The sequence below is a fragment of the Lynx rufus genome, unplaced genomic scaffold, assembly GCF_022079265.1.
Source record: "Lynx rufus isolate CCGP_SWC_20201006 ecotype Redwood Valley unplaced genomic scaffold, mLynRuf1.p SCAF_1, whole genome shotgun sequence".
Classification (NCBI taxonomy): Eukaryota; Metazoa; Chordata; class Mammalia; order Carnivora; family Felidae; genus Lynx; species Lynx rufus.
Genome location: NW_025814823.1, coordinates 196,732,109 through 196,758,633, shown reverse-complemented (window position 1 = coordinate 196,758,633; position 26,525 = coordinate 196,732,109). Strand labels below are relative to the sequence as shown.

The following is a 26,525-nucleotide window of genomic DNA, read 5'->3' as shown; positions in this document are numbered from 1 at the left end:
CTCAATCCCAAAGCATCCTGCGGGAGGAGCAGGGTTGCCAGGAGGGGCCGCCCTGGGTCTGGCCGTCGGTGTTGCGGGGCACAGCCGCTGGTCAGAGGGTGACCAGCTCTCTCCTTGCCGTCCTCCTTCTCTCTGCCTCCAACTCGTTCACAGAGGGATCCTGCGTCCCAGACGGGATGGGCAGGGACTGCGGGCGCTGGCAGCCCCAGGAGCTCACACTACTGTGGGCTTCCCTGCCCCTCCCCCACTTTGGGGGAAAGGCTGAAGGGCCGCCTCTGATTGGCTCAGCTCGGAGAAGGGGGGCGAGGGGGCGGGGAAGGTGGACGCGTGTGTCTGTTTTCAATTTCAGTTTCTTCCCCCCTCTCTTTCTTTTCCCCCAAGTTTCTTGTTTTTCTTCCTCGTTTCCCTCTGCTTGCTCCCTCCGTCGCCTGCTCTCTCAGGATGTGAGGGGATGTTTAGAAATTCCGCAGCCCACGCCAACCGCTGAGTCACTTTTATTAAAAAGTGGCCTGGCCCCACTTGCCTGGTGCCTTGCCGTGGTACCTGGGACCGAGTCCTCCCTCCGTGCCTCAGTTTCCCCATCTATAAAGGCAACTCCGATAAGTTACATGATTGATTCGGTCAACATCCATTTATTGAAAAGGCGTGTTGACGGGGCACCTGGGTGGCTCAGTGGGTTGAGTACCCCACTTCGACTTCAGCTCAGGTCATGATCTCCCGTTGGGGAGTTCGAGCCCCATATCAGGCTCGCTGATGTCAGCCTGTCAGCGCACAGAGCACACTTCGGATCCTCTGTCCCCCTCTCTGTGCCACTCCCCTACTTGTGCTCTCCCCAAAATAAATAAATATTTTTTTTTAAAAAAAAAGCAAGTTGAGCACCAACTATGTGCCAGATACCGTGCTGGGTGCTGGGAATGCGGTAGTGAGTAAGACACAGTCTCTGACTTAGGGGTGGCCCAGGCTAGTGGGAGAGACAGGGATGTACAGGCAGGTACCCCAAAGAAGGGCAAGGGCGCTGAGAGCGCATTTAGAGGGGTAGCTAACTGAGGCTTTTTTACGATCAGTCACTTTTCAGAAGAAGAAACCCAAGACCCAAGTGTGAATTGGTGCAGAGGAAAAGAGACCTGCCCAGCGTCACCCAGTATAGCTCAGAGTTCCAAACGTATCACTTCTTGTCATCTTGCAGCCCCTGGAGTACCAGGAAAGGATTATTTCTCCACCTTATAGACGATGAAATGGAAGTCTGGAGAAGTGAAATGAGCTTCCTGAGCTCACACAGCAATGGCAGAACTGGGGCGGAATCAGGCCTCCTGAGTTACATGGTGAAACAGACACGGGCAATCTGACCCCAATGGAAGACCCACACCGCAGTGCAGACTGGGCTTCCCATCCTGCCTCCTTCCTCTGTTATCCCTTTCCCTGCCTCTCATGCAGTCACTCAACAGGTATTTTCGAGTACCTGCTCATGTTCCATTTCCAGCTTCTTGCCTTCCCTTCCCTACTAGGGTCTGCCAAGGCCCCTCCAAAACCTGGCTGGATCTTTGGTTCCCCCTACCTAGTCCAACCTCATTTCCTCAGACCACAAGACGTCTCTAGTCACAGACTCCTGGCTCTTAGATGCCCGAGGACATCATTTTAAAGGGCTTTAGGGGGGTGCCTGGGTGGCTCGGTCAGTTGAGCGTCCAACTCTTGATTTCAGCCCAGGTCATGATCTCGCGGTTCGTGGACTCCAGCCCTGCATCTGTCATCATGGAGCCTGCTTGGGATTCTCTCTCCTCCTCTCTCTGCCCCTCCCCTGCTCACTTGCTCTCTCTCTCTCAAAATAAATACATAAAAATTGTTTAAAAGTTAAAAAAATAAAAATTAAAGAGTTTAGGGAGTTTAGTTGAGTCATCCTCTGCCCCAACACTTTATGCATTGGGGAAACTAAGTCCCAGAAGGGGAAAAGAAAGGTGTCCCAGGTCGGCTCACACAGGTAGAGCCTGACTCTGCCCAGGGCTCCTTCCTTCCTACTCTCCGCACCTCTGTCTACCCCCTTCTTCTGGGGTCCTCTGTTCATGGGGCAGGAGTGTTTGCCCAAGCTGGGATTTCATGCCAACCACAATAGCATATCTTGAGGTCATTTCTTGGTCTTATCTAAGTGGAGATTGCCCAACATCTGAGCATCTGGGCTGGGCCGCACGGAGGGAGAAGAGTTCTCAGATGGGTCCTAAGCCATAGCGTGCAGGCCGTGAGAGACTCCGAAGAGAGGGGCCTGGCCAACCTTGATAGCACTGGGGCCCTAGGGGATGAGAGGGGGACTCCAAAGACCACAGGGTCAGGCCTACACTGGGATTTCTTATGCCCGAAGACCCTACGAGTCCTTACAACTCTGAGCATTTGACTTGGCCACTCACCTCCAAAGCCTTGGCTTCTCTGCTGGGACCAGACAGTTTTTTGGGGGGGGGTGGGGTTCGGGGAGCAAAGAGGCATTTCAACCCCTAATTCCGCCCCCCCAACAAGTCCGGGAATGAGGACACCCAGATATGGACTTGATTTGTGGCCTTGGAGAGATACCTTTGCCTCTCTGAGCCTCAGTTTCCCCATTTGTACATAACGGGGTTGAACTCCTTGTGCTGGAAGGCGGTTGGGATGCTCTGTTTACAAGTGTCTTAGGTTGGACTCTGGCTAGGGAGAGGAGGCTGGTGGGCCCCAGGGCAAGGGGACAGCTGGGGGCCAGAGATGCAGCACAGAGGGGAGGGGGTGGCTGGTGGTGGCTCCCCCGGGAAGCTGGCGGCGGCCGGTTTCCGGCCAGCCCAGCCGTCCGGCTGGCCCATCTGGAATCATTTAGCCCCTACCACCATTAACCCTTGGCAGGCACCAGGGCTGCTGTGCCTCCTCTCAGCTGAGATGGGGCTGGGCGACCAGAGCCACACGGAACACCACAGGGCACTCCCCAAGGGCTGGACCATTGAGGCAGAAGAGTCATGATTGACAGGGCAGGCTCTAGAGCCAGAGACAGAACTGGGTTCAAACCTCAGCTTCTGCAATTCCCAGCTGCACATCTTGAGCCAGTTGTTTAAGCTCCTGAGCCTCAGTTTCTTCCTCTGGCAAATAGAGCTCATTTGAGGAATGATTTGAAAGACTGTTGCAATTTGTGATGCACTTAAAGGACTCAGTACAGCGTCTGGAAGTGTTAAGGAAATACTGAGTTTCCCTCGTTCCAGCTGCAGCCCATCACTGTGTGCTGCTGAGCCCAGCCGGTCCTTCTCTGGGCCTCAGTTTCCCCTGTGTGCTCTGAAGGGGTGGGCAGTGGGCAGTACCTTTGAGCGGTGTAGCACTGTCAAGCTGGGGTGGTCAGCACAGCCCCCCGGCCCCACCAGGGACAGGACCGGCCATGAATAGTCTCCCAGCTGCCCAGATGCTGGGAGCCCCGTCTAGCCTGGGACAACGCTGATGTGGAAAGGCTGGGCCGACAGTGGGCAGGCAGAGCATGGAGTGAGGGGAATCCTGCCTCAGGTGAAGTGAGCGGGATACAGAGGGAGAAGGGAGCTCTGGGTCTGGGGCTCAGCACTTCTCCCCCCTCCACTGCACGGGGTCACGCTCAAGGATTAAGAGCCTGAGCTCTGACACTGGAAGGTCCAACCCAGCTCTACCACTTGCTAGCTGTGTGACCCTGGGCAAATTAAATTACCCAAGCTCTCTGAGCCTCAGTGTTTTCGGCTGTAAAATGGGGATACATGTGCCTACCTCGCAGAGTCGTTGAGAGGCCTGCATGAGTGCCGCACCAGGTGTCTTATGCAAGGACTAGAGCAGAGCGAGAAAGCCCCACTAAAGGTAACGATTCTCCGGCGTCTCCTCCGGGAGCCGCCGTCGCAGAAGTCCATCACCAGGGCCGCAGGGCAGCCCATCCAAATGCTCATTTTACAGCCCAGATGACTGAGGCCAGGGCTGGAAAGTTGACTGAGCAAGGCTTTGTAATGCATAAGACCAGGACAGGAAGGGATGCTTTTTGTCTAGACTCAGGCCCAAGCTCTTCCCTGAAGGAGGGAACCAGGCTGAACTGAACCCCCCTCCCCAGACCCCCACCCACGCTTGTCAGAGCCGGAAGCCACAGCTCTCAGTGGGGCGGGGGGGGGGGCCCGGAAAGGGCGCCTGAGTGGGAGAATTCCCAGTAGGCCAGCTCAGCACTCACTCAGGCAGGGCCAGCAGCCACCGCATCTGGCTCTCCCACGCTCCCAGCGCTGCCCCCCTCCCAGGCTCCCCAGGCCCGGGGTGAGGAAGCAGCACACACAGCACAGGCATCGGCACAGTCATCTTGGATGTCAGGGCCTGAAGTGTCCTAAGAGTGCATCCATAGTACAGGCATGGACACCGAGGTCCAGAGAGTGGAGAAGACTTGCCTGAGGTTAGCTGAGAGAGAAAGGTCCTGGAACGCGGGACTCCTGACCCCCAGCTCGGTGTCCTTCCACTCTGCATGCACTGAGCAGGTAGATCCTGGTACCTGCAGCTGGGGAGCCAGAATCGGGGTACATTGGGAAAGGCCTCTTCCCCTCTTGGACACTCGACATAGTGGCTGGCTGGTTGGGCAGAAGAACTAAGGGGGGGGTGGACTTTGGGCCACACTCCCACCCTAGATTCCTTGGGAATGATTTGAAAGACTGTCGCAATCTGTGATGCACTTAAAGGACTCAATACGCTGTGTGCTGCCCTCCCTGGGCCAGACTATAGCCACCAAAGCCTGACAGGGTCCCTGGAGATAGGACCCTGCCTACCTCGCTCAGCCTCTCCCAGGCTCCATCTGACCTCAGTCTCAGTGCCCCAGAAATCAAGAGTGTGCCCTGGTACACACGGATGGTTCAAGGATCGTCAGAACAACAGGGCCCTCAGAGGACACATATGTCCCCCTCACTGGACACACTGGGTCCCAGAGAAGGCCGAAACCTGCAGGAGGGCACATAGCAAGAACCGGGCAGAGTCTGACCCACAGGCTCTGCTGTCCCTCTTACCATTCATTTATCCATACAGTAGAAATTAATTGAGCACCTACTATGGGCTCCACCCTCATAGGGCTCACAAGCAAACACCAAGGAAACCACAAATCAGTGATATCATATTGTGATCAGTGTGATGAAAAAGATGAAGAATAAGGGTGGGGGCTTTTGTCTAGGCAGATTGAGGTTTCTCTGGGAAAGAAATACTTCAACTGAAGCCTGAGGTTAAGAGGCCACACACAACACAAGAGTGGGAACAGTGTTCTAGGTAGAGGGAACAACATATGCAAAAACTTGGAAGCCAAAAAGAACTTGGTGTGTTTGAACAGAAAGAAAAGAATGGTTGAGAAACAGAGGAGACATGGTGGGGTAGAGCCTGGAGAGGAAGCCAGCGGCCAGGCCTCAGGGTCTTGTGGGTTTTGTCTTGAGGGTCAGGAGGGCCAGTGCACGATTTTAAACAGGGACTGATAAGATCAGGTCACTGTAGTGCACTGTGAAGGATGGGCTAACAAAGGCGACAGCAGGGGGCTAGTATGGAGGCTGTTGGAGTTGACTATGGACTGGCTGCCCTCCCTCCAGCACTGGATCGTAAATAGAGACTGTGGGAATGCACCCTATAGGGAGTTAGGACCTGTGGGCCCCAGTCCACGCTTAACCACTGACTCACGGAGTGACCTTCTTTTCCTTCCCTGGCTGCTGTATCTCCTTTGAACAAAGGGTCCGATGCGCTGCCCCTTCAGATGATTCTGCCCCTAGGCCTTAGGTTCTAGCATCCTTTCTGCTCCCTAAGTGGCGATGTACTGGAGGGCTGCCTTCCTTCCCCACAGGGAGCAGGAGGAGAATCAGGGAGTCTGGCAGGGGGTCAAGTTGGAGAACAGGCAGCCTGTGAGCCTTCCGGTAGTACCCCGCAGTGCCAGCAGGTGACGCCCCAGCCTCTGGAGGACGAGACGAAAGGTGCGGGAGGGGGAGGTGGGGAGAGGGGTGCAGAAGGAAAAGACATGTCGCAGGAGCCCCAGCACCCACCCGTGAGCCTCACCTCTGCCCCCTGGAGGTGGGCAGGGCAGGAACGGCCATCCCTGCTTTCACCTCAGAAATAGCTCAGGCTGGGTGGCTCGGTTGGTTCAGCGTCCAACTTCTGCTCAGGTCATGATCTGAGGTTCAAGCCCCGCAGCAGGCTCTCTGCTGTCAGCACAGAGCCTGCTTCGGGTTCTCTGTCTCCCTCTCTCTCTGCCCCTCCCCTGCTTGCTCTCTGTCTCTGTCTCTCTCTCTCTCTCTCTCTCAAAAATAAAGTAAACATTTAAAAAAGAAAGAAAGAAACAGCTCAGACAGAGAGAGTTCCTCACCTAAGGTCACAGAGTGAGTCAAGGCCCTTGGGCTGCAGTCTGGGTAAGTCGAAAGCCAGGCCACCAGCCTCTCTTAAGCAATCCACTTCCAACCGAAAGCTCAGCCCAGAACCTTTCCTCTTCCACGGCCATAAACCTGTTTAGAAACCGAGTTATCACCAAGATCTTTATGAGGCCATGTCTCTGCGCCCCACCCCTGGAGGCTGTGGTCAGGTATGTGAGAGTAGCCCAGAGGGAAGAGGGGCCACCGGGGAGCCAGAGGCAAGGAAGGGTCCAATAAACAGCTGCTCCCAGAGATAAGGGGCTATCAGAGGAAGAGGCTGTGACGCGGTGGACGGGGGCTTCTCCGCACAGTCACGGTACCGTGCTGGACCACCGTCTGAGACAACCAGTTCCCAGTGGGCAGATGGGGACACTGAGGCCCAGGGAGGCAGGTGCTCAAGGTCACATGGCGAGTCGGAGGCTAAGGTGGGGCGGGACCTGCCATTTCAGATTCCCCGCCTGGGACTTTTGAACAAGGTTACAGTGTTCTCAGGAGGGGGAAGCAGGATTCACATCAGGGCTGGTCTCGGGTCTCTGGTTGGAGGGGTCCATCTAAAGGTGAGGGTAACGGGAGAACTGAGGCTTTTTTGCATGACCCAGAGGAGGAAGAGGAAGCAGATATTTGTATAAGCAAAACCCCGGGTTTAAGAGAGAGACCCACACAGCGCACGACCTTCCCAGGCTGGAGAGGAAAGAAAAACTTCCAGAGAGGCCACCGACCTGCTATGTGGCCTCCGGGGAGTGACTTCACTTCTCTGAGCTCCAGCTGCTTCATCTGCAAGGTGGGGGTAACAAGACCCTGCCTCACCCTACCTGAAATAATACATGCAAATGACTTGGCCTCCTGCCTGCCACTGAGTGAAGGAGCGCGTTGGCTCTGTAAGGGTCTACCATGGTCAGCATGCGGCGAAGTCTATGTTGTCCCTGCTCTCCTACTCTCTTGGAGGGGGTGGTGCTTGGAGGATCAGCAGGGCTGGGCCGAGGACCCCTCGAGCACTCTGGGTGGGCAGCAAGAAAGGCCAGTGGGGTCTGGAGACCCAGCTTCCGGGCCCAGCCCCGTGCCTGTGTGACCTTGCCTAGATACCTGGACCTCTCTGTGCTTCCTCATCCAGGAAATGGGGCCAGCCTGCTTTGCCCCGCCCTTCCCAACACCCAGGGTTCAGGAAAGAGCAGGCCCAGGGAAAGGTGGAAATAGAGGCCTACCCCCAGGATGTATCTGTGGAGTAGGAGGCCTACCCCAGCCTCCACCCTGGGAGAGGACAACCCTGAGGGGGTTCCCTTGAGGGGATCACGAAGCCGGTGGGATGACTCCCCCAGGCCTCAGGGCTCCCTGGTCTTGATCTCTCCCGGATCAGGAAATAGGCCCCACTCTTCCCGAAAGGCCCTCATCTCTCAGCCACCGCCCAAGTCCTGGGCACCGTCTTCGTCATTTCTGGACCCCTGCCCGGCTTCCCCGCTGCTCTTACCAAGATGTAATTTCACCTTTATCTGTGATTATTTGATTCATACATGCTTCTCCCCCCCCCCCCACCAGACTATAAAACCCCAAGGGCAGGGCCTCACTACCATAATACATATTTGTCAAATGAATGAACACACGAGCAAATGAATTCCTGTATCTATTCCCGAGCTCTGATTTAGCATATTGTTGGAATTAGAGGGCACCCAGAAAGTACCAACCTTCCTGTCCCCCAGGATAGGCATGCTTTCTGCAGCGTCCGTGACCAGAGACCTCCAGCAGTCACTTGCATACCTCCTGTGATAATGAGCTCACTCTCTATTTCCTGACAGCCCATTTCCTAATGGATGGCCCTTCAGAGGGCACTCTATTATGGATGGGTTGAAACCTATGTCTGTCTATGCCTACAGCTTTCTCTCTCAGGTCCCAGGTCTGTCCTGCGCGGCTCCCCAAACTCAGAACCTCAAGTCCCATTCCAGATTTTCTCCTCCTGCTGAGCAATCCCGGTTTTGTCAACTCAGAGAGGAGAACCCTGTCTTTTTGGGCCTCTTCTCCCTTCTTTGTATACTTGTCAATTTTTGACTGACCACTTGAAAGAGTCAGAATTTCACCAACACGTCCCCTTCCTGACCTGAGAAAGGGAACCTTTCCCGCAGAGGCAACCATGGGCTCATTCCATGTCAGTGACAGGCAGCTCCCTTTCCCCACCGGCTTTCATTTTGTTGCAGAAACTTGGGCATGGCCCCTTTCCTTGCTGGGCCTCACTGCTGCCACCTGCACAATGGAAAGTTCCTCTGATCAGGAAGGGGAGCTCCGTGCTTCCTGTCCCCGATTCTGTTATAGTACCCATTGGAACCCCAGATGGACAAGATTCTGACCAGCGCCAGCTTCACTGGGTGGGTCACCTGTACAGTCACCCAAGGCCCAGTGTTTAGAAGGGCCCCATGGGTGGTTAAATCCTCTCTGTCGCCATCTTGCAATTCTGAATAATTTTTGAGCAAGGGACCTCACGTTGTCATTTTGCACTGGACCCTGTAAATTATATTCAGATCCTGACATCTGTCTGGATGTAGCCTTGAAATGATGCTGACCTGCCCTGGCAAACTAATGCAGTGACCCAAGGGAGGGACAGGTTGATAAGACCCTGATTCTGTCCACCTTTTGGGGGCCACACGTCTCTGCACAGGTAGGGTGTCCCCAGGAAATGTTGGAGGATCAAACACCATCGGGGGCTTCTGTGCAGCTCGTTGGCACCGAACCCCACCCCCCGTGGAAAGGGAACCCATCTCCCCAAGACTTCCTGACCCAGGGCCTTGTCCTTCATGAATCCTTCCCCAAATCTCTCAGCCTTGCTGCCCGTTCCGGGCTCCTCAGCTGTTTTACACACTCCCTCTTGGGTAGCTGTGAAATGTTTACCAGTCTTTCTTTAATAGGGGGAGGGACACGCATGAAGCGTTTAAAATACCAATGGGCCCCAGCTATAAGTGAACCAAAGCTTTTAGACCTTGATCACACAGGCCAACTGTTAAAAAAAATCAACTTGGGGCGCCTGGGTGGCGCAGTCGGTTAAGCGTCCGACTTCAGCCAGGTCACGATCTCGCGGTCCGTGAGTTCGAGCCCCGCGTCGGGCTCTGGGCTGATGGCTCAGAGCCTGGAGCCTGTTTCCGATTCTGTGTCTCCCTCTCTCTCTGCCCCTCCCCCGTTCATGCTCTGTCTCTCTCTGTCCCAAAAATAAATAAAACGTTGAAAAAAAAATTAAAAAAAAAAAATCAACTGGAGAATTTTGCATCCAGACTGAGTGTTAGATAAGACTCAAGAATTTGTGTTAATTTTGTTAGATGTGTCTAATGGCATATTATGCAAGAAAGTGTCCATGTGTTTTAGAGATGCATGCGGAAGTATGTAGGGGTGAAATGACATGGTGTTTGAAGTTTGTTTTAAAATACTCTGGCAAAAAGAGGGGAGTCGATAAAATAACTGTTACAAAAACTTGATAATGGTTGAAGCTGAGTGATGGGTATATAGTGGCTCATTACAAATTCCACTTGTGTGTATGTTTGAAACTTCTTAGTAAAATAAAGGGGGCGGGGGAGGGAAGCGCCTGCTGAGAGAATTGTGAAAAATTCCCCAGAATGTCCTCTTAAAGATGCCCCTCTTTAAGAACTTTCTCTGGAGAGTCAACTCAGGAAAACTCCCCGATTGTATGCAGACTCCTGTATGTGCATATGTGCATTTTCCCGGAAAAACCTCCACAGCTTGCTTCGGAGGCTCAGAGGGGTCGTGACCCCTCCCCCCCCAACATTAAGGACCCGCTACCTTACAGAGGGAACCCTGTTTGAAGTCGGGTTGCCCCCTCACCTCAGGCTGATCACTGCGGAGTGCGCCACAGGCCCGGTGTGGCTGTGTGACGCTGGCCTGGGGTCCCCCCGCCGGCCCCTCGGATCCCTTTTCTCCACCTGTAAGATGGGGTCACGGGCGGTCCACGCGGCCCAGGGAGAAGGAAGTGTTCGGGCCGCCAGGCCGTCGGCCCCGCAGGAGCCCCACACCTAGCGATGCCTCGACGCTCGCCCGGGACGCGTCCTCCGCGCCCCCGCCCCCTCCAGGCCCCGGCCCGTCCACCTCCCGCTTGGGGCAGCAATTTGTCTCCTTTTGAACCCCCCGCCCCCGACGGGTTTCCCCCTTTGATTCGCGGCGCGGAGGCTCCCCCCCCGCTTTGAAATGCAAACCCGCCCGGGCTGGGGCCGCGGGCGCCCGGAGCTATAAAAGGCCTGGGTGGGGCGGGCGCGGCGGCAGGGCCCGCGAGTTCAGGTGAACAGTCTGCTCGTCGGGGCGGCCGGCAGCGGCGGCTCCAGGGCCCAGCATGCGCGCGGGGCCCCGCGGCCACCATGTACGTGGGCTATGTGCTGGACAAGGATTCTCCGGTCTACCCCGGCCCCGCCAGGCCCGCGAGCCTCGGCCTGGGCCCGCAAGCCTACGGCCCCCCGCCCGCGCCCCCTGGGCCCTCGCAGTACCCCGACTTCACCGGCTACTCTCACGTGGAGCCGGCCCCCGCACCCTCTGCGGCCTGGAGCGCGCCCTTCTCTGCGCCCAAGGACGACTGGGCCGCCGCCTATGGCCCAGGCCCTGCGGCCCCCGCCGCCAGCCCAGCCCCGCTGGCATTCGGGCCCCCTCCGGACTTTAGCCCGGTGCCCGCGCCCCCTGGGCCTGGCCCAAGCCTCCTGGCGCAGCCCCTCGGCGGCCCGGGCGCACCGTCCTCGCCCGGAGCGCAAAGGCGGACGCCCTACGAGTGGATGCGGCGCAGCGTGGCGGCGGGAGGCGGCTGTGGCAGCGGTAAGGACCCCTCCTTCGCCCTGAGCCTTTGGAAGTTTCCCCTGGGCACCGGCAGGTGCTGGGGCCAGGCCCAGTTGCCCCCTGTCTCACCCCTGCCGTGGCCCCGCGTGGGTCCCCCCTTTGGGCCTCCCTGACCTCTCTGGTCGGGGGGATGCTGTTCTCTCAGCTTCCCCCCTTCAGAATCCCAGCCTGCCTGAGCCTTAGTTTAGGAAGCACAACCTGTCCTTCTGTATGGATAGGGAAACGGAGACCCTTAGAAGTGAAGAAGCTCGCCTTGTGGTTGCCTGGCAAGGCTGGAACTAGAACGCGGGTCCCCAGGTTTATGCCAGGGCTCTTTCAGCAACACTGGCCCTGGTGGTCATCCCTTTCTTCCACCCCCTATCCCAGCCCCAAGAGGAAGCTGCACACCATACCCAGAAGGGGCGGTGCACTGATTGTGTGAACACGGGCGGATCACTTTCCTTTCCAGGTCTCAGTGCCCCCATCAGTACAGTGGAGAGAGTGGCGGGCCATATCCTTTGGACTGAAAAAGAGCCCTCTTCGGTTGAATTGGTGTGGGGGTCCATACCTAGCCATCCCAGGGCCCTCCCTGAACTCTTGACCCTGGGGGAGGGGAAAGCAGGAGCAGTTGGGAAGGTGGCTACTGTTTGGCTCCTGAGACAGTGAACCTCCTGCCCCCAGGCAGGCCTCTCTGATCCACCCTCTTCAAAGGCAGAGGAGGGGGCAGGACAAAGGGCCAGCTTTAATGAGGGGCGGCCTGACCTCCTTTATAGGTCCCCCCTTTGTCATGTAACAGGCTGCCCCTTGGCTCAGTAGTGACTCCTGTTGGCCGGAAAGTGAACACGATACCCCATTGTCCCGACTGTGTCCGGCCTGTCCTGACAAAGGCCACCTGGCCTTAGGGGCGGGAAGTTGGCCTGCCCACCCTTTGATGTCCGACCCCTCCCCCCTTCCTCCAGCTGGGAGGGAGCCTGGGACTTCCCCACCTCCTCTCTCTCTTCACCCCCATGTCCCTACACACACACTCCTCACTCGCTGGGGCAGATGCTGGGGAGGTCTGGCTATAATTGTAGCACCTTCTTGGAAGGCCCAGGGACACAGAAGCTCCTATCAGCCTCCAGGGGCCTCAGAGGACTGGGGTGGATGCCCCAGCTCTGCCACTCATTTGTGTGACCTTGGCTAAATACTAACAGCTAACGTTTATGGAACACTTACTAACGGACCAGGCACTACCTAAGACCTTGCGTGCATTAACCCATTTAATTCTTACAACATTATTGAAGGTACTGTCATCATCCCCATTTTTACGATGAAAAATCTACGACCTAGAGGGGTTAAACCCTTATGCAAGGACGTATAACCAGTAAATGGTGGGGCTGGGACTTGAACCCCGGCCGATTGACCACCACGCCTGTGTTCTAATCCTCTAAACAATAGCTTCTCTTAAATTAGTCATCTTTTCTGGGTCTCAGTTTTACCATCTGTGACATGATAGGGAAGGGTCTTGTACCTTTGTTTGATTTTAAAGGGGCCCTTTAGAAAAATCTGGTGGAAAATACAAATCTTCCCCCTAGAAAAAAAGTGTTGCCTAATTCAGCAGATAATCCGAGGGATTCTAGAAGCTCCAAAATGATTTCTCCGTTGACCCTGGTTGAGAACCCTGCGTTAGATTGAATGAGAGGAGGTGTCTGGGGCCACTGACTCCCGGTTTTGTGCCCGTTCCCTGGAGAAAGAAGCCTGCTTTTCCTGCTTCTCTATTCTAGTTGTTGCTTCCTCCGGATCAGGCAGCTTTGGAGATGGATGGCGAGGTGGCAGCTGGGAGAGGTCCAGATGGAGGAGGAGTTCCTCAGGAGCAAGGACCTGGAGAGGGTGCGCCAGTGGGGGTCAGAGGACAGGTGGGAGGCCTGGAGGAACTTTCAGGCTGTGTGACGTCAGGCAAATCGCCGTTCCTCTCTGGGCATAGGATCTTCGAGGGAACCCGGCCCCAGCCTCTGGTCTCAACCAGTCATTTGAAAACTGTTGTCCCCAGGCAGATAGGAGGCCCAGCTGTAAGTCTGCCCAAAGGCAGAACACCTTTCCCCTTTCACTCCCAGAAAGTAGAAAGAGAGGGCCAAGGGAGGTTTCCAGGCTCCCAAGGAGAGTGGCTGCCCCAGAAGCCAGGTTAGACTTATTCTGCTGAGGACACAGGATCGCCAGCTTTCTAGAAGCTAGAAGCTGCTGCCTGTCTGCCCAGGGACATCTGACCAGTGTTCCTGAGATGGGGCAGGATTGGAATGGGGTTACAGACCTATCCTGAGAGAGAGGCCAAGCCCCCCCCCCCCCACCTACTGTGGCCTCAGTTTCTCCTTCTGAGCCATGAAGACCCCAGGGCTCTGGCGTGCTGCCCGTGTAATGTTGCTGTCTAGGATGGCAAAGGGAAGGTCAGTACCTGCCAGCACACCACCGCCCCCCCCCAACAAATGTTGCTGGCCACCTGGTTCTCTTGCCAGCCCCTTCTCTCCTGTACCTGAGCTTCTAGCACTCTAGAACATTTGAAGTGGACAGTTGGGAGACCAAACAGGCAGTTGGGGAACCGAAGCCCAGGGACGGCAAACAATGTACTTGTTTCGCGCCAGTGGAGGCTGAGCTGGGATAGATGTTGGGGGAATCTGTTACAATTTCTCCGATGGTTTCCCATTGGAAAATCTAGACTGCCTGAAGTCCACCAGACTGTAGAGCATCAGCACCTGGCCCCCGCCTGCCTCCCCAGCCTCGCCCCAGGCTACTTACTCTCTCCTTGGCCACCAAGCTCTAGACACTCCAGCCTTCTTTTACTTTCCCAGATGTGCCATGACCTGCCGCAGGTCTTGTGCATGTGCTGTTCCCTCTTCCTGAAAACTCCTTGGCCCTGACTCTTGGCAGGCCTAGCTCCTTCTCAGCCTTTAGGTCTTAGCTTGATGGTCATCTCCTCAGAGAGGTCCTCCATGATTTCCCAGGGAAGGCTCCCCCTATACACACACTGATAATCTTCACCATGTTTCATTCAGAGCACTAACCCTGCTATCAGTTTACCCACTTATGTGTGTGTGTGTGTGTGTGTGTGTGTGTGTGTGTTGTCTGTTTCCCCACCCACCAAGGTAAACGCCCATGAGGTCCAGAGCCACGTCCATTTGGCCCATCACTACATTCCAGATGCCATCTCAGTGCATGGCATTTAGTAGGGGCTCGATACATTTTGTTGAATGGATGAACAGGACAAGTGTGAGGAACAGTAAGACAGCTCTGAGAGAAGAGGGGGGGAGATGAGATCTGGGCTTTGACATGTTTCTGAGGTCCCAGCCCTGGAGATGGGCCCATGACTGTCCAGCTGATCGAGCTCTTGCCTGTGATGGAAGCCTGGTTGCTCCCCCTCTCCCTCCTGGGACGGTACTGTGGCCTCAGCTGAGGAGGTGGCTGAGATGAGACTGGGACTACCACCTTGGCTTTACCCTGAGGGACAGTGAGAACTGGAGAGAGGAGGGAGAGGCTGTTGGGCTCCATCCCATAATCAAAATATTAACCAATTCTGAGTGATTGCTGTCACTTGACTGGGACCAGGATAAGACAGGACTATAAGGGGTCCTATTTTGTGGTCTTCCCTGTTGGCGTATATAAATACCAGCTTTGTCATTAAGAGGGTTATACATCACCCTCTGTCAAAGGCTCAGCATCTATTCCTTGGGAATCGACAATACTTCGCAGGTTAGTGGCCTTTGGGGTGGTTGATGTCCCACACAGGCCAGGGAGATGCTCGCGGGGATGATGAGGCTGTTGCAGCAGGGTTTAGGTCTTGGGCCAGCCCCTTCAGATTTCAGACAGAGAAACTGAGGCCCGGCGAGGGGATGAACCCTCCTCTCCCCACCACAATCCAGATCCCCTCTGTTGTTGGCCCGTTGCCACAGCCACCAGCCTGGCCTCTCACCTTCACCCTCTCTCTGATACCCCAGCTGTCCTCACAACCATTACCAGATGTACCTTTTCAAGGCACATCGCCTGATCCAGAACATTCCATGGCTCTCCACTGCCTTTGGAATGCCCGTCTCGTTGTATGTCATTTCATTGCTTTCAAATCCAGCCCCATTTCTGTGGCATTCAGAGCCCTCTTGAGAGGGCTGTTGAAGACACTCTCTCACTAGTTGGTCTAGATACAGAAATGCTTACTGGGGGTGGCTTACGGCTGCGTTTGGGAGCCTCAGGCCTGGGACTGCATTTCTGTTAGAAGCTGCCGAGCCTCAGGCAAGTTAACTTGGATCGTCTCTCTGAACCTCAGTTTCTTCCACTATAACATTAGGATAATAATAGGATTGTACCTTGAAGCAATGGGGCCCACTGAGCCCAGCCCCTCTGCTTGGCACACAGTAGGTACTTAGTATATCAGTGCCTATGACTGTCTCTGCCTGTCCTTAGCAGGTGCACGGAAACACACACCTCACACTCCCTGCTTCTCCAGTCCGGGTCCCTCAACCTAAATTACCCACCCTTCCTTCCTACATCTTCACTAGTTCAAACGCTGTGCCTTCGGGGCCACGGCCACCTCCTCTAGAAAGTCCTCCTTGGTTTCCTCCCCTCCAAGCACTACGTCAGGCCCTTGTTTTCACAGCATTTACCACTGTCTTCTTTACCCCTTCCATCTCCCTCAAGGACCTGTCAGAGTCAGCCCCGTCCTTCTCACCATGCCTTCCCGGGGGCAGGAGCTCGTGGCAAAGCTGAGAACTATGGCATTGGTTGAGTCCTCCCTTGTGCACCAGGCAGCGTGCCAAGAACTTTGCACGGGTTTTCTCACTTAAGCTTCGTAACGACCTTAAGAGGTGCGAGGATCTATTATTAGCCTCATTTTACAGATAAAGTTAATGAGGCTCAGAGAGGGTGAGGTACCTGCTCAAGCTCACATAGCTAGGATGCAAACAGCACGGGCTTCAAACCCAGACTCCACGGCCTAGGGAGTATCTACCAAAGAAAGCAACCCACTCAGCAGCCCCAGACCCCTGCCCATGTGCGTCCTAGCCCGGGTGGGGAAAGGAGGCTGGTCAGGGAGGAGCTGGAAGACGCGGATGGGGGGAGGGTGGGCACAGCAGGGGCCAGGCTGTTTAAAACTGGTTCTCTAGGCAGAAGCTGGATTTGACACCTCGTCTCTCAGATGTAGCTGGGAAGGGGAATGACCCAGTTAGAAGGTGGCAGAAGGCTTTTTTTGGTTGGGTGTTTTTTTTTTCCCCCCCGCTTTGGCAGATATTGCCGCCGAGAGCTCAGGGAATCATTCTGAAGGTCTAAAACAGCTTTGTTAGCAGTAGGGTCTGGCTTGTCAGGAGGAAGTTATCTTCGTGCACTGGCCCTCCGGTTTCTGTTCTGGAGCTCCTGGGATTTGGAAACAACGTTTGCGTCTGGAGTCAACGTGGGTGAACTTGTTGAACCCTCCCCATGCCACACTTCAGCCCTCAAGCTTGTAGGGGTGCACAGGGAGGGGGCAGACATTAGTGGAAGCCGAGATTGACCCTTCAAGTTCAACACCTTCCCGTGACTTCCCGTTGCTCTTGAAACCAAATTCAAACCCCTCACCCCAGGGCTCAGAGCTCTGCTGGTCTCTCCAGCCTCACCATGTGCCTCTCCCATTCGTTCATTTATTCGTTCAGGCAGGCAGACTGGGGACTCTGGCCAGGAAGGCAGACTGGGGGCTCTCGGGAGCTGGAGCTGGCATTGTCTGCCCCTTGCTCTGCTATTCTCTGCCACAGGGCCTTTGCACATGCTGTTCTCTCTTCCTGGCACATTCCTCTTGTCTTTGATATAGAAACCTCCTCAACCTTCAGGTCTTGATTGAAATGTCACCTCCTCCAGGAGACCCCCCCCAAAACAATTAAAGGAGGTCGCCCCCCCCACCCCTGCAACTTATTCTGGCTCTCAGCTCTATGCTTACTTTCCTTCATGCTAATCCCAGTTTGTAATTATTTTGTTTGTTTGTTTTTAATCTGCCCCCCTCCCATGAAAGAGGGGAAGGAATGGTTTAACAAATCAATCCTGATCATCTACCATAGTAATAACGACATGAACTAGTACCTAGTAAGTACTCGGCACGTGCTTAGCATTTCCTCAAATGCGGGTATTTCTGACCCCAGAACTGCACATTTCTGCATTAGATTAGTGGCTTTGACTAAGGCTCTGGGAGCAGGGGATCTGGACAGAAGGACTGAGGTTGAGCTGACCAGCTGATGGGTTGGCTGTGGGGGCCGGAAGTGCCTCTTGGGCTTTTGGCCTGAGTATCTGGAGGGTGGTAGCCATTTACCGAGATGAAGGAGACCAAGGAGCAGATTTCTGTTGCATATTCAGCAAAGACTCATCAGGTACTCACTGTGTGTCAGGCACCATTGTGGGGCTGTGGGAGCAAGACGGCATCGTCCCTACCCTCACGGAGCGGACCGGGGGAGCAAGGCGCTGGGGGGAGGGGGCTTGCAAAGGTCACCCCGTGATCCAGGAAAGAGCTGGAGCCTAGAGCCCCTCCCTGCATCGCACCCAGAATGTGTGACCTCAGGACCCAGGCCTGCAGACAGTCGGGCAGGAAGTTGACTTCCAGGGTGACCCTGGTAGGGCAAGGCTGAAAGGGGCACCGGGAAACAGCTCAGAGAGGCCTCAAGCTGTTCAGGCCTGGGGGAAGACGCGGAGGGACACAGTCGCTGTTTGCCAGTCGTAGAAGGGCTGTTCTGGGTCAAGGGCCCCCCCCCTTATTTTTTGGCGCCCCCGTGGAAAAACCGAGGGAAAATACAAGTAGGTGGTGGATGTAAGAACAGGCTGCTTTGCAGATAGGACAAGCGCACTCCGCTTAGGATGCGACACAGCTGTGGGCATCTGGCCCGAGGGAGGGTTTTGGTCTAGGAGGGCTGTCCAGTTGAACTTTCTGTGATCGCGGAAGTGCTGGGTATCTCTTCTGTCCAGTCTGCTAACTAGCCACTAGTTAGTTAATTCGTGTCCTCAGTTTACAGGTGTATTCCTGGGATCCAGAGAGGTTCGGTGACTTGCCTGGGCTCACGTCGCTGGCCTGTGGCCAGGCTGGGGTGGAACAGACAGGTCTCCCCGACCCTGAACTTTTCTGTCTTTCTCACTGCCTCCCACAGCCAGGCCAGGCCGTGTGCCTCCACGGAGAAGACATGGCAAGGGACGATGCCAGGGTGGCCTGGGAGGAGAGGGTGCAGTGCCAGCTGAGTGCTGTGGCTGGGAAGGAGGGCGACAGTGGGGAGGAGAAGCTGGCCTAAAGCTGCAGGACCTCCCCACGCCCCTCCCCCCCCCCATGCCAGCCTCACCCCTGCTCCAGAGCTTAAATGAGGAACCGTGGTGGAGCAGCCTGGGCCTGGCCACACAGCCGGAACAAGGACCCAATCAGGGCGCAGTAGACACCCTCAGGGCCCAGGAAGGGACATCCATTCATCATGAAACCGGCCAGGTCAGGGCTGCCACAGCAGAGGTCCCACCCCTGCTGGTGGGATGGAGAATCAAGCCCAAGCCGAACATCCATACGCAGCGGCCGGGCCGGATCTCCCCGCTCGCAGGCCAGTGTGTTCCTTGCCCTGCAGCTCCCCATCGGGCCGCATTCCTCTGTCTCCCTAGGGACCCTTCCCGCATCCGCTTCCGCAAATAGCTCAGCTCTCCTTGACATCCCCTTAGCTCTTTGCCCTTTACAAACTGCTTTCCCGTCCAAAGCCCGAAGAAGTTCAGTCACTTGTCGAGTCCTTCGGCCTGGGCCCAAGCCCTTAGAGGAGGGCTCAGAGCTGCAGAGAACTTCAGAATCTACAGGCCCTCAGCGCTGATCTTCTTCTGATGCACCGGAGAAACTGAGGCCTGGAGAGGAGAAGGGACTTATTCAAGACCACACAGATGGCACAGAATTGGGGCCAGGAAACGCTGACTTCAGCTAGTGGTGCAGAATAGCGTCCGTGGGCTGCCAGAGACGGCAGGGAGAGCAGGATGCCGTGGATCGGGGCCGGAGTATTTTTAACAGGCCTACCTGCGTACATGTGTGCATACTGCGTGTGTGTTTGTGTGTTGGGGGGGATTGTGATGCACAGTCAGGATGGGGCTGGACCACACAGGGAGGGGGCATGGAGGGTTGAGGCTGGGTCGGTGTTCCAGGCCCTGAGGGCCAGAACTGGCAGTGGCTTCCCCAGGGCCACAAACCTAGCAGGAAGAGGGCAAAGGAAGTGCTGACCCGGGGGCCATTCGATTTTCCTGGAGCCACCCACCCCGCCCTGGGGACAGAGGCTGAACTCTGTCCTCGCCTGGCCCAGGCTGGGTGGGAAGGCCCCACCGCAGGCCGCTGTGGCTCCTGTCCCCTATCCTCCAGCTGGGCAGGCCCGGTATCTAGGCTCTCAGACAGGGAAATCGGTCTCAGAATTCTTTCGGCAAAAATAACAAACACAACCAGAGAATCAACAAACATTGGGAGCCTCATGTTTCCAAGTTGGAGAGGACCTTATAAATAAACAGTCTCATCCAGCACATCCCCCATTGCCCAGATCCATTTCCCAGCCTTTCTGCCACATGGCTTATCGTGCCGCTGTTGGAAATCAGCACGGTCTGCCCATCCTTGCGCACCTACTAAGTGCCAGGTACTGCGCTAGGCGTCCTCCGTTTATGTCAAGTGATCCGCTGTGCCCCCCGGTGGTTGGAGATAATTATGGGAGACCTCACCCTGTGTGAGAGGTTCTAGTGCTCTTTCTGAGGCTCGACAGACCTGGGTTGAAATCCCACCTGCCAGATGTGTGGACCTCTCTGGGCCCCAGTTTGCTTATCTGTACGTAGGGATAACAGTAGCCCGGTTTCATAAATTGTTGAGAGATGTGTGCGAGCACCTCACATGTGGACATGTTGGCCATTATTAGAATGTTAGTTGCCTGCATTGTATAGATACAGAACATGATGCTCAGAAAGCTGAGGTGACTGGTCCTAGATCACCCAGCCAGTGAGAAGCTGTACTGCACAATCCCAGAGGTCTGCTTGCTCAGACCACCTCATGCCTGGGGCACCTGAGAGCTGGTCACACATCAAATCCCTGAGTCCCATTTTAGCCCCACTGAATCTGAATTTCTGGCCTAGAATCTGTGCTTTTAAAGAGCTTCCCAGGACCTCCAGTGTGCATGCTTTCGGAGATGGGGACTCTGCTACCTCCACAGCCGCCCAGTGCACACGGATGGGCCATTCCTCGTGTCCCAAAGCCTGAGCAAAGAGAAAGCCTCTCATTTGGGTGAGTTATCCAAGGATCTTCCCTGGTGTGCTCACCACTGAAGAGCTGGAGGGGGCTCCCCACCCCCCCTCCCACCCACTCGCACTGGCATCTGGCCCGGAGGGTTATTCATTAGGTGGCTGGGAGCGGCTGGCCTCCGTCAGACACCTGTTGCAGGAGCCCGGACTTCCCTCTCAGCCCCAGCATCCCAGGGGCCTGTAAATCATTCATCCCAGGGCCCTCTCCCTGCCTGCTGCTCTCACACACCTCCCTGCCCCCTCCCTCCTAGGCTCCTGGATGGCACAGGTGCTCATAGGAGGGGGAAGGGAGGGTGGCTTGGGGCAGTCAAGAGTTCTGGCCTAGAGCTGGGACTGGAGCCCAGGGCTCCTGACTGTCATTAAAAATACAAATTCATATCGCACATGGTAAAAAAAAAAAAGAGAGAGAGAGAAAGAGAAAAGAGAAAGGAAGGAGGGAAGGAAGGAAGGAAGGAAGGAAGGAAAGAAGGAAAGAAGGAAGGAAGGGAGGGAGGAAGGAAAATAACAAATGAGGGGAGCCTGGGTGGCTCAGTCAGCTAAGCGTCCAACTTCGGCTCAGGTCATGGTCTTGTGGTTCGTGGGTTCAGGCCCCATTCCGGGCTCTGTGCTGACAGCTCAGAGCCTGGAACCTGTTTCAGATTCTGTTTCCCTCTCTCTCTCTCTGCCCCTCCCCCACTCGTTTTCTTTCTCTCCCTCTCTCTCTCTCTCTCCCTTTCTCAAAAATAAACATAAGAGAGAGAGGAAGGAAGGAAATAAAGGAGAGACAGGAAGGAAAGAAAGGAAAGAAAGAAAGAAAGAAAATGAAAAAGAAGGAAGGAAGGGATGGAGGGAAAGAAAGAGAAAGAAAGAGAAAAAAGAAAGAAGAGAAGGAGGAGAAGAAAGAAAGGAACAAGAAAGAAGAAAGAAAAAGAAGAAGGAAAGAAAGAAAAGAAGGAAAGAAAAGAAAGGAAAAGAGAATCCTCTCAAAGACTTACATTCTCACCTTCCTGAGGCCCCACAGCTTCTAGCTCCTTCTCCAGAGGCAGCCCCTGTTATTGGCTTGTATATTCTTTTAGAAAGAATTCTATGGGTACACATACATGTGTGAGTGTGTATGTATGTGTGTGTGTCTCCCCACTTTTATACAAAAAAAAAACAGTAATATGCCATTCACGATATTTTGTCTTTTTTTTCCTCAACATATCTTAGAAATCACTCCATATTAGTATGTAGGGACCTTTATAGTTTCTTTCTTTTTTTTTTTTTTTACCATTTTATTTATTTTTGAGAGACAGAGAGAGACAGAGCATGAGCAGGGGAGGAGCAGAGAGAGAGGGAAACACAGAACTCGAAGCAGGCTCCAGGCTCTGAGCTGTCAGCACAGAGCCCGACGCGGGGCTCGAACTCACGGACCGCGAGATCACGACCTGAGCCGAAGTCAGACGCTCAGCCACCTGAGCCAGCCAGACACCCCAGTATAGTGTTCCTCTTCGTGGACGTGCCGTCTCTTATTTAGCAAGTTCCCTACGTGTAGACATGTGCGGTTTTCAGTCCTGTGCCTTTCAAAACAGCCATAGCTTTGGGCACTTTTTCTGTGAGATCAATTCCAGGAATTGGGATTAATGGCGTGAGGGGTGCGTGTTAAATGAGGCTAGATAGTACCAAGTTGGGCTCCAAGGAGCATGTTCCAGTTATTACTCCGTGGACAGCATATGGGATCTGTTGGTTCCCGGACCACAGTGTGATACCAAATGTTTTGTTCTTCGGCAGAGCCATTTTCTTAGCAGTAAAATGGTGTGCTTTGAGAGCTTCACCAGATAGAGGTTGGCCAGTGGTTCCTGAGCCTACCAGCCCCATCTCCTGGGCCCAGACAGGAGGCGACAGGGTCTGGGGGCTGGGTCCGCCCTGGCAGGAACAGCAAGAGATAATTACGCGGCTAGAGCCCTATCTCCTATCTGGTACCCCCCTCCTCAAATCTGGGATGAGTCAAGCTACGGTTTGGGTGGCCAGAGCCCAGGGTTTATACCACTACCGGGCAGGATGGCCCTCGGCAAAGATGCCCCCCTTCTGAGCCCCAGTTTCTCCCCCATTACGAAACTGGGTGTGATGGATCCCCACTTGCTCATCAGAAAAAATGGGAAGGAGCCCTGGGTGCCTGAGGAAAAGGGTGTCTTTGTAAGCGCTGCTTGTAATCTCAGGCTGTTTGAGTGGGAAGGGAGCCTTACAGCCCCACTTCAGGCTGTGAGTGTTCTGGGAATTTTCAAGGGCCCACCCAGCCTGTGGACCATCCAGCCCCAGCCCAGGGCTCTCGGGGGCCTGCCCTCACCATGATCTGGCCCCTCCCTTCCCAGAAGTACAAGTATAGCAGTGGTCTGCTCTTTGAGCGTCTCTTGCCCAGGATTAGGGGGCCTCTTGGGGGGCTCTGTGGACCCTAAGCCTGACGGGGTGGGGAGTTGTGCCAGGAGCAAGGAGTGGGACTCTAGACCAGATGACATGGCCTTGGGCAAGTCCACACTTGCAGGGGGCTTCAGTGACCCCCGACTGTCCAGGGAGGTTGAACTAGAAGGACTCACGAGGTCTCTATTATTTGGACCTCCAGCAGTTGTGTAACCTGCTGGAACCCTCAGTCTCTTCATCCGTAAAATGGGAGGAGACTAAACCGAGCCCTTTTCTGGCGTTAGCCCAGCGAAGATGCAGAGCTCTGTTGGGCTCTGGGGGTGGTGGCATTAGGCAGAACTGTTTTTGAGTTGGCGTTGAATTTTCTAGGCCAAGGAAGGGCCCATCTGGAGCCAAGGCCTCGGCAGCCACTCCCTTGTCCCTTTCCTGGGCCAGACCTGGCCGAGGGCCGAAGTTGTCCCGTGCTACATCAGGCGGTGGGCTGAGGTCAGTGGATGTGGAAGCGTCCAGTGTGGTTCTGCCGCTCTGGCAGGAAACCCAAGGAAAAAAGCCCAGAAACATCTGCTGTCTCCCATTTTCCGCAAAACCGTTTGGCTCTTGGGGAGCCCGGTGGCCGTCCTGCCAAGCTGCGTGGGCTTAGTAGTGGGGTGGGAGCTGGAAGAGGGGTGGGTGGTTAGCACAGGGATGCTGAGGGACAGGCAAAGCCAGAGCTGTGACCCCGGGGGGGTAAAGGCCAGGCTGTGTGGGGGTAACTGGGTAAGATGGAGCAGGGTCAATGGTGATTCCAAGACCCGCCATACCCTGGTGGGACACACGTGTGGGCCTGAAAGTGCTTGCGTGTGCCTCCTATTTATAGCCAAGTTCTCAGCTTCTTACGAAGGAAGCTGGTGTTTAGTCAGGCCCCCGCACCAGCCCAGGCCAAGCATGACTCTTAATATTCTCTCCAGACAGACCTCTGATCCCAGCCCCAAAGAGAGCCCTGACATTAACCCCAGTCGGTCCTCAAGTCCAGCTCTTGGCCCCAGACTGAGCCCTGTAGAGAAGCCAAGCCACATCCTTCTCTCTCCTGGGTTACTGCGGGACTATCTGTGCTTCCCCCATCCTCTTGCCAATCTGTCCTCCATGCAGCAGCCAAAGTCATATTGAAACCTACATCAGACTTCCTGTCTCCTGGGCTCAGAACCCTGCAATGGCTCCCATCCCAGACAGAGTAAAACCCAGAGTCCCTTTCATGGCCTGTAAGGTTCTGGATAGCCTGCCCCTCTGTCCTGGCTCACTGCACTCTGGCTATGCCAGCCTCCTCACTGTTCCTCACACATGTCAGATGTCAGGCATGCGCCCACCACGGGGCCTTTGCACTTGCTGTTCCCTGCACCTGGAACCCTCTTCCCCAGACACCTGCATGGCTATTTCCCTCGCCTCCTTTAGATCTTTGCTTAAATTCCCCTTGTCAGTAAGACCTTCATGGACTACTCTATTTAAAATCACATACTCTCTCCTCCCCAAATTCCCAGTCCTCTCTTCCTGCCTTCTTTTTCTCTGGAATACCTATCAATTAACATATCATATACGTAGTATTAACATATCAAATTATTTTGGTCTAGCTCCCTCCACTAGAACCTAATTTCACTGTGAGAAGGGATTTTTTTTTTTTTTTTTTTTTTTTTTTTTTAGTTTTGCTTACTGGTATACCCCAGTGGTTGGCCCACAGCAGGAGCTCAGTAAATATTTGTAGCCTGAGCCTGAGTCACTGCTCTGTGCCCGCAGAAGAAGCGGCAGGGTGGATGGCTCTGGGCAGACCAACCCCAGCTTGGGGCTTGGTGTCTAGGGCCAGGGCCTTTTGAGGTACCTGACAGGTCCTCAGGGCCACCAGCTGTCTCAGTGCTTTCTGTTTGGTCTCGGGGCCAGCAGCCGCCAGGGGTCTGACGGAAATTGAGGAGCGCCCACCCCAGGACGGTGCGGCAAGCTTCTGCCTCTACCCGTGGTCGCTCTTCCCCACTCTCTTCTCATGCACTGGAAAGAGGGGCAGCTGACTTGTCATTAGTCTCCATCTGGCCTGGCCTGCCAGGTGACCCTCCGTGTCGCCGGTGTGAGTGCCTGTGGTCTCAGGATCCTGAATCAGAACCACCAGGGGGGCTTGCTAAAAATGCAGACTCTATCGCCAGGCTTTCCAGTTCACAGGGTCAGGGATGGCCGGGAAGCTGTGTTTTCCGCAAGCTCCCCAAGTGTCCATTGCACAGCGGCATCTGGAAACTGCTGGGTTAGAGCTGGTGGAGCTGGCGATCACAGTAGGGTCAGAGGAGCTGGACTGAAACCCCAGCTCCACCAGCAGCTTGCTGTGTAACCCTGAGTGAGTTGCTTCTCTTCTCTGAGCCTCAGTGCCTCCCCAAATGGGCATGAGAGCAGTGCCTGCCTCTCAGGTTGGGGGTCTCCAAGCCTGACGCTGGGGGAGTAATTGTTACCCCAGCCCTCGGTGTGTGTCCCTCCCCACCTCAGGGTTCTCCCTTGGGGGCCTGGATTTCTCCCTTCACAGGGCCCTGCCTGGGCCTTTTACAGGCCCCACCCCCCCACTCACCACGTCTCCTGGCCCCTCTGCTTCTCAGGTAAGACCCGGACCAAGGACAAGTACCGCGTGGTCTACACCGACCACCAGCGCCTGGAGCTGGAAAAGGAGTTCCACTATAGCCGTTACATCACCATCCGGCGGAAGTCAGAGCTGGCTGCCAATCTGGGGCTCACTGAACGGCAGGTGTGTGGGTACCCCCACCTTAACCACGGGAGCAGTACTGGGAGTCTGGCCTCCAGGCTGTCAGGCAGATTACGGACTCAGTCAAGGGAGAACAGAGAGGTTGAGTCTCTGGCCATAGTCACACGGCATAGCAGAAACCCAAACCCCACTATCCCTGACCCCCAACGGGGGGGATAGGGGATCTGCTTAGCTATAGGCTACAGCAGGCTATGATGATTCTTGTTTAAGTCCCAGGGAGCCCAAGGAAGTCTTCCTGGAGGAGGGGGGGTTAGAGCATGGCCTTAGAAAATGGGGACAGAGGAGGTTACAGAGAAAGTTGTCTTTAGGGTTGCAGGTTGTAGACGGGGAGGATGTATTCAGCGTCCATGAATAGTCCGGGTGGTGGTGCAGGAGGGAGGCCCGAAGCCCCCTGTGGAGGAATAAGAGCCCAGCTATCCTCCCTCTTCCTCTCGCTCTGCCTTTTGGTCTCCCCCCCTGCCCCCCCCCAGCCTAGCCCATCTCTGCTCTCTGATACCACAGGTGAAGATCTGGTTCCAAAACCGGCGGGCAAAGGAGCGCAAAGTGAACAAAAAGAAGCAGCAGCAGCAGCAGCCCCCACCGCCAGCCCACGAAGTGGCCCCCACCGCAGCTGGGCCGTCCCTGGGGGGCCTGGGCCCCAGCTCTGCCAGCCTCTTGGGTGCCTCCTCCCCAATGCCTGTTAAGGAGGAGTATCTGCCATAGCCCCCTGCCCCCGCCCCGCGGGCTGGGGGTCTGGGGACTCCGACGCTGGGCATGTGGCTCCCGTTAAGGCCTAGGAGGCTCCGTCTGAGTCCCAGCCCTGCCACTGACCTTCTAGGTAACCTTGGACAAGTTGCCCACCCAGCCCTTGCATCCCCTTGGCCCATCTGTGCAGTGAGCCTGTGGGAGAAGGACCTTTCCAGCTCCTGTGTTCTAGGCCTCAGGGGGGTAAAAGAACCCAGGATAGGAGGTCTCAATCCCCAGAGGGCTAGGTGAGG

General features: G+C 55.4%; 1 protein-coding gene across 1 annotated transcript; it reads left to right on the top strand.

Annotated features, from left to right (window-relative positions):
- Nucleotides 1-10,702: 10,702 nt before the first annotated feature.
- On the top strand, nt 10,703-26,250 carry CDX1 (caudal type homeobox 1). Its single transcript, XM_047073675.1, has 3 exons — nt 10,703-11,147; nt 25,385-25,530; nt 26,050-26,250. The coding sequence occupies exons 1-3, from the start codon at nt 10,703-10,705 to the stop codon at nt 26,248-26,250; spliced, it is 792 nt and encodes a 263-aa protein (XP_046929631.1).
- Nucleotides 26,251-26,525: the final 275 nt, after the last annotated feature.

Coding starts and splice junctions, on each gene's coding strand:
- CDX1 (XM_047073675.1), top strand. CDS start 10,703: ATGTACGTGGGCTATGTGCTGGACAAGGATTCTCCGGTCTACCCCGGC. Junction 11,148..25,384: donor GGGAGGCGGCTGTGGCAGCG/GTAAGGACCCCT, acceptor TCTGCTTCTCAG/GTAAGACCCGGACCAAGGAC. Junction 25,531..26,049: donor TGGGGCTCACTGAACGGCAG/GTGTGTGGGTAC, acceptor CTGATACCACAG/GTGAAGATCTGGTTCCAAAA.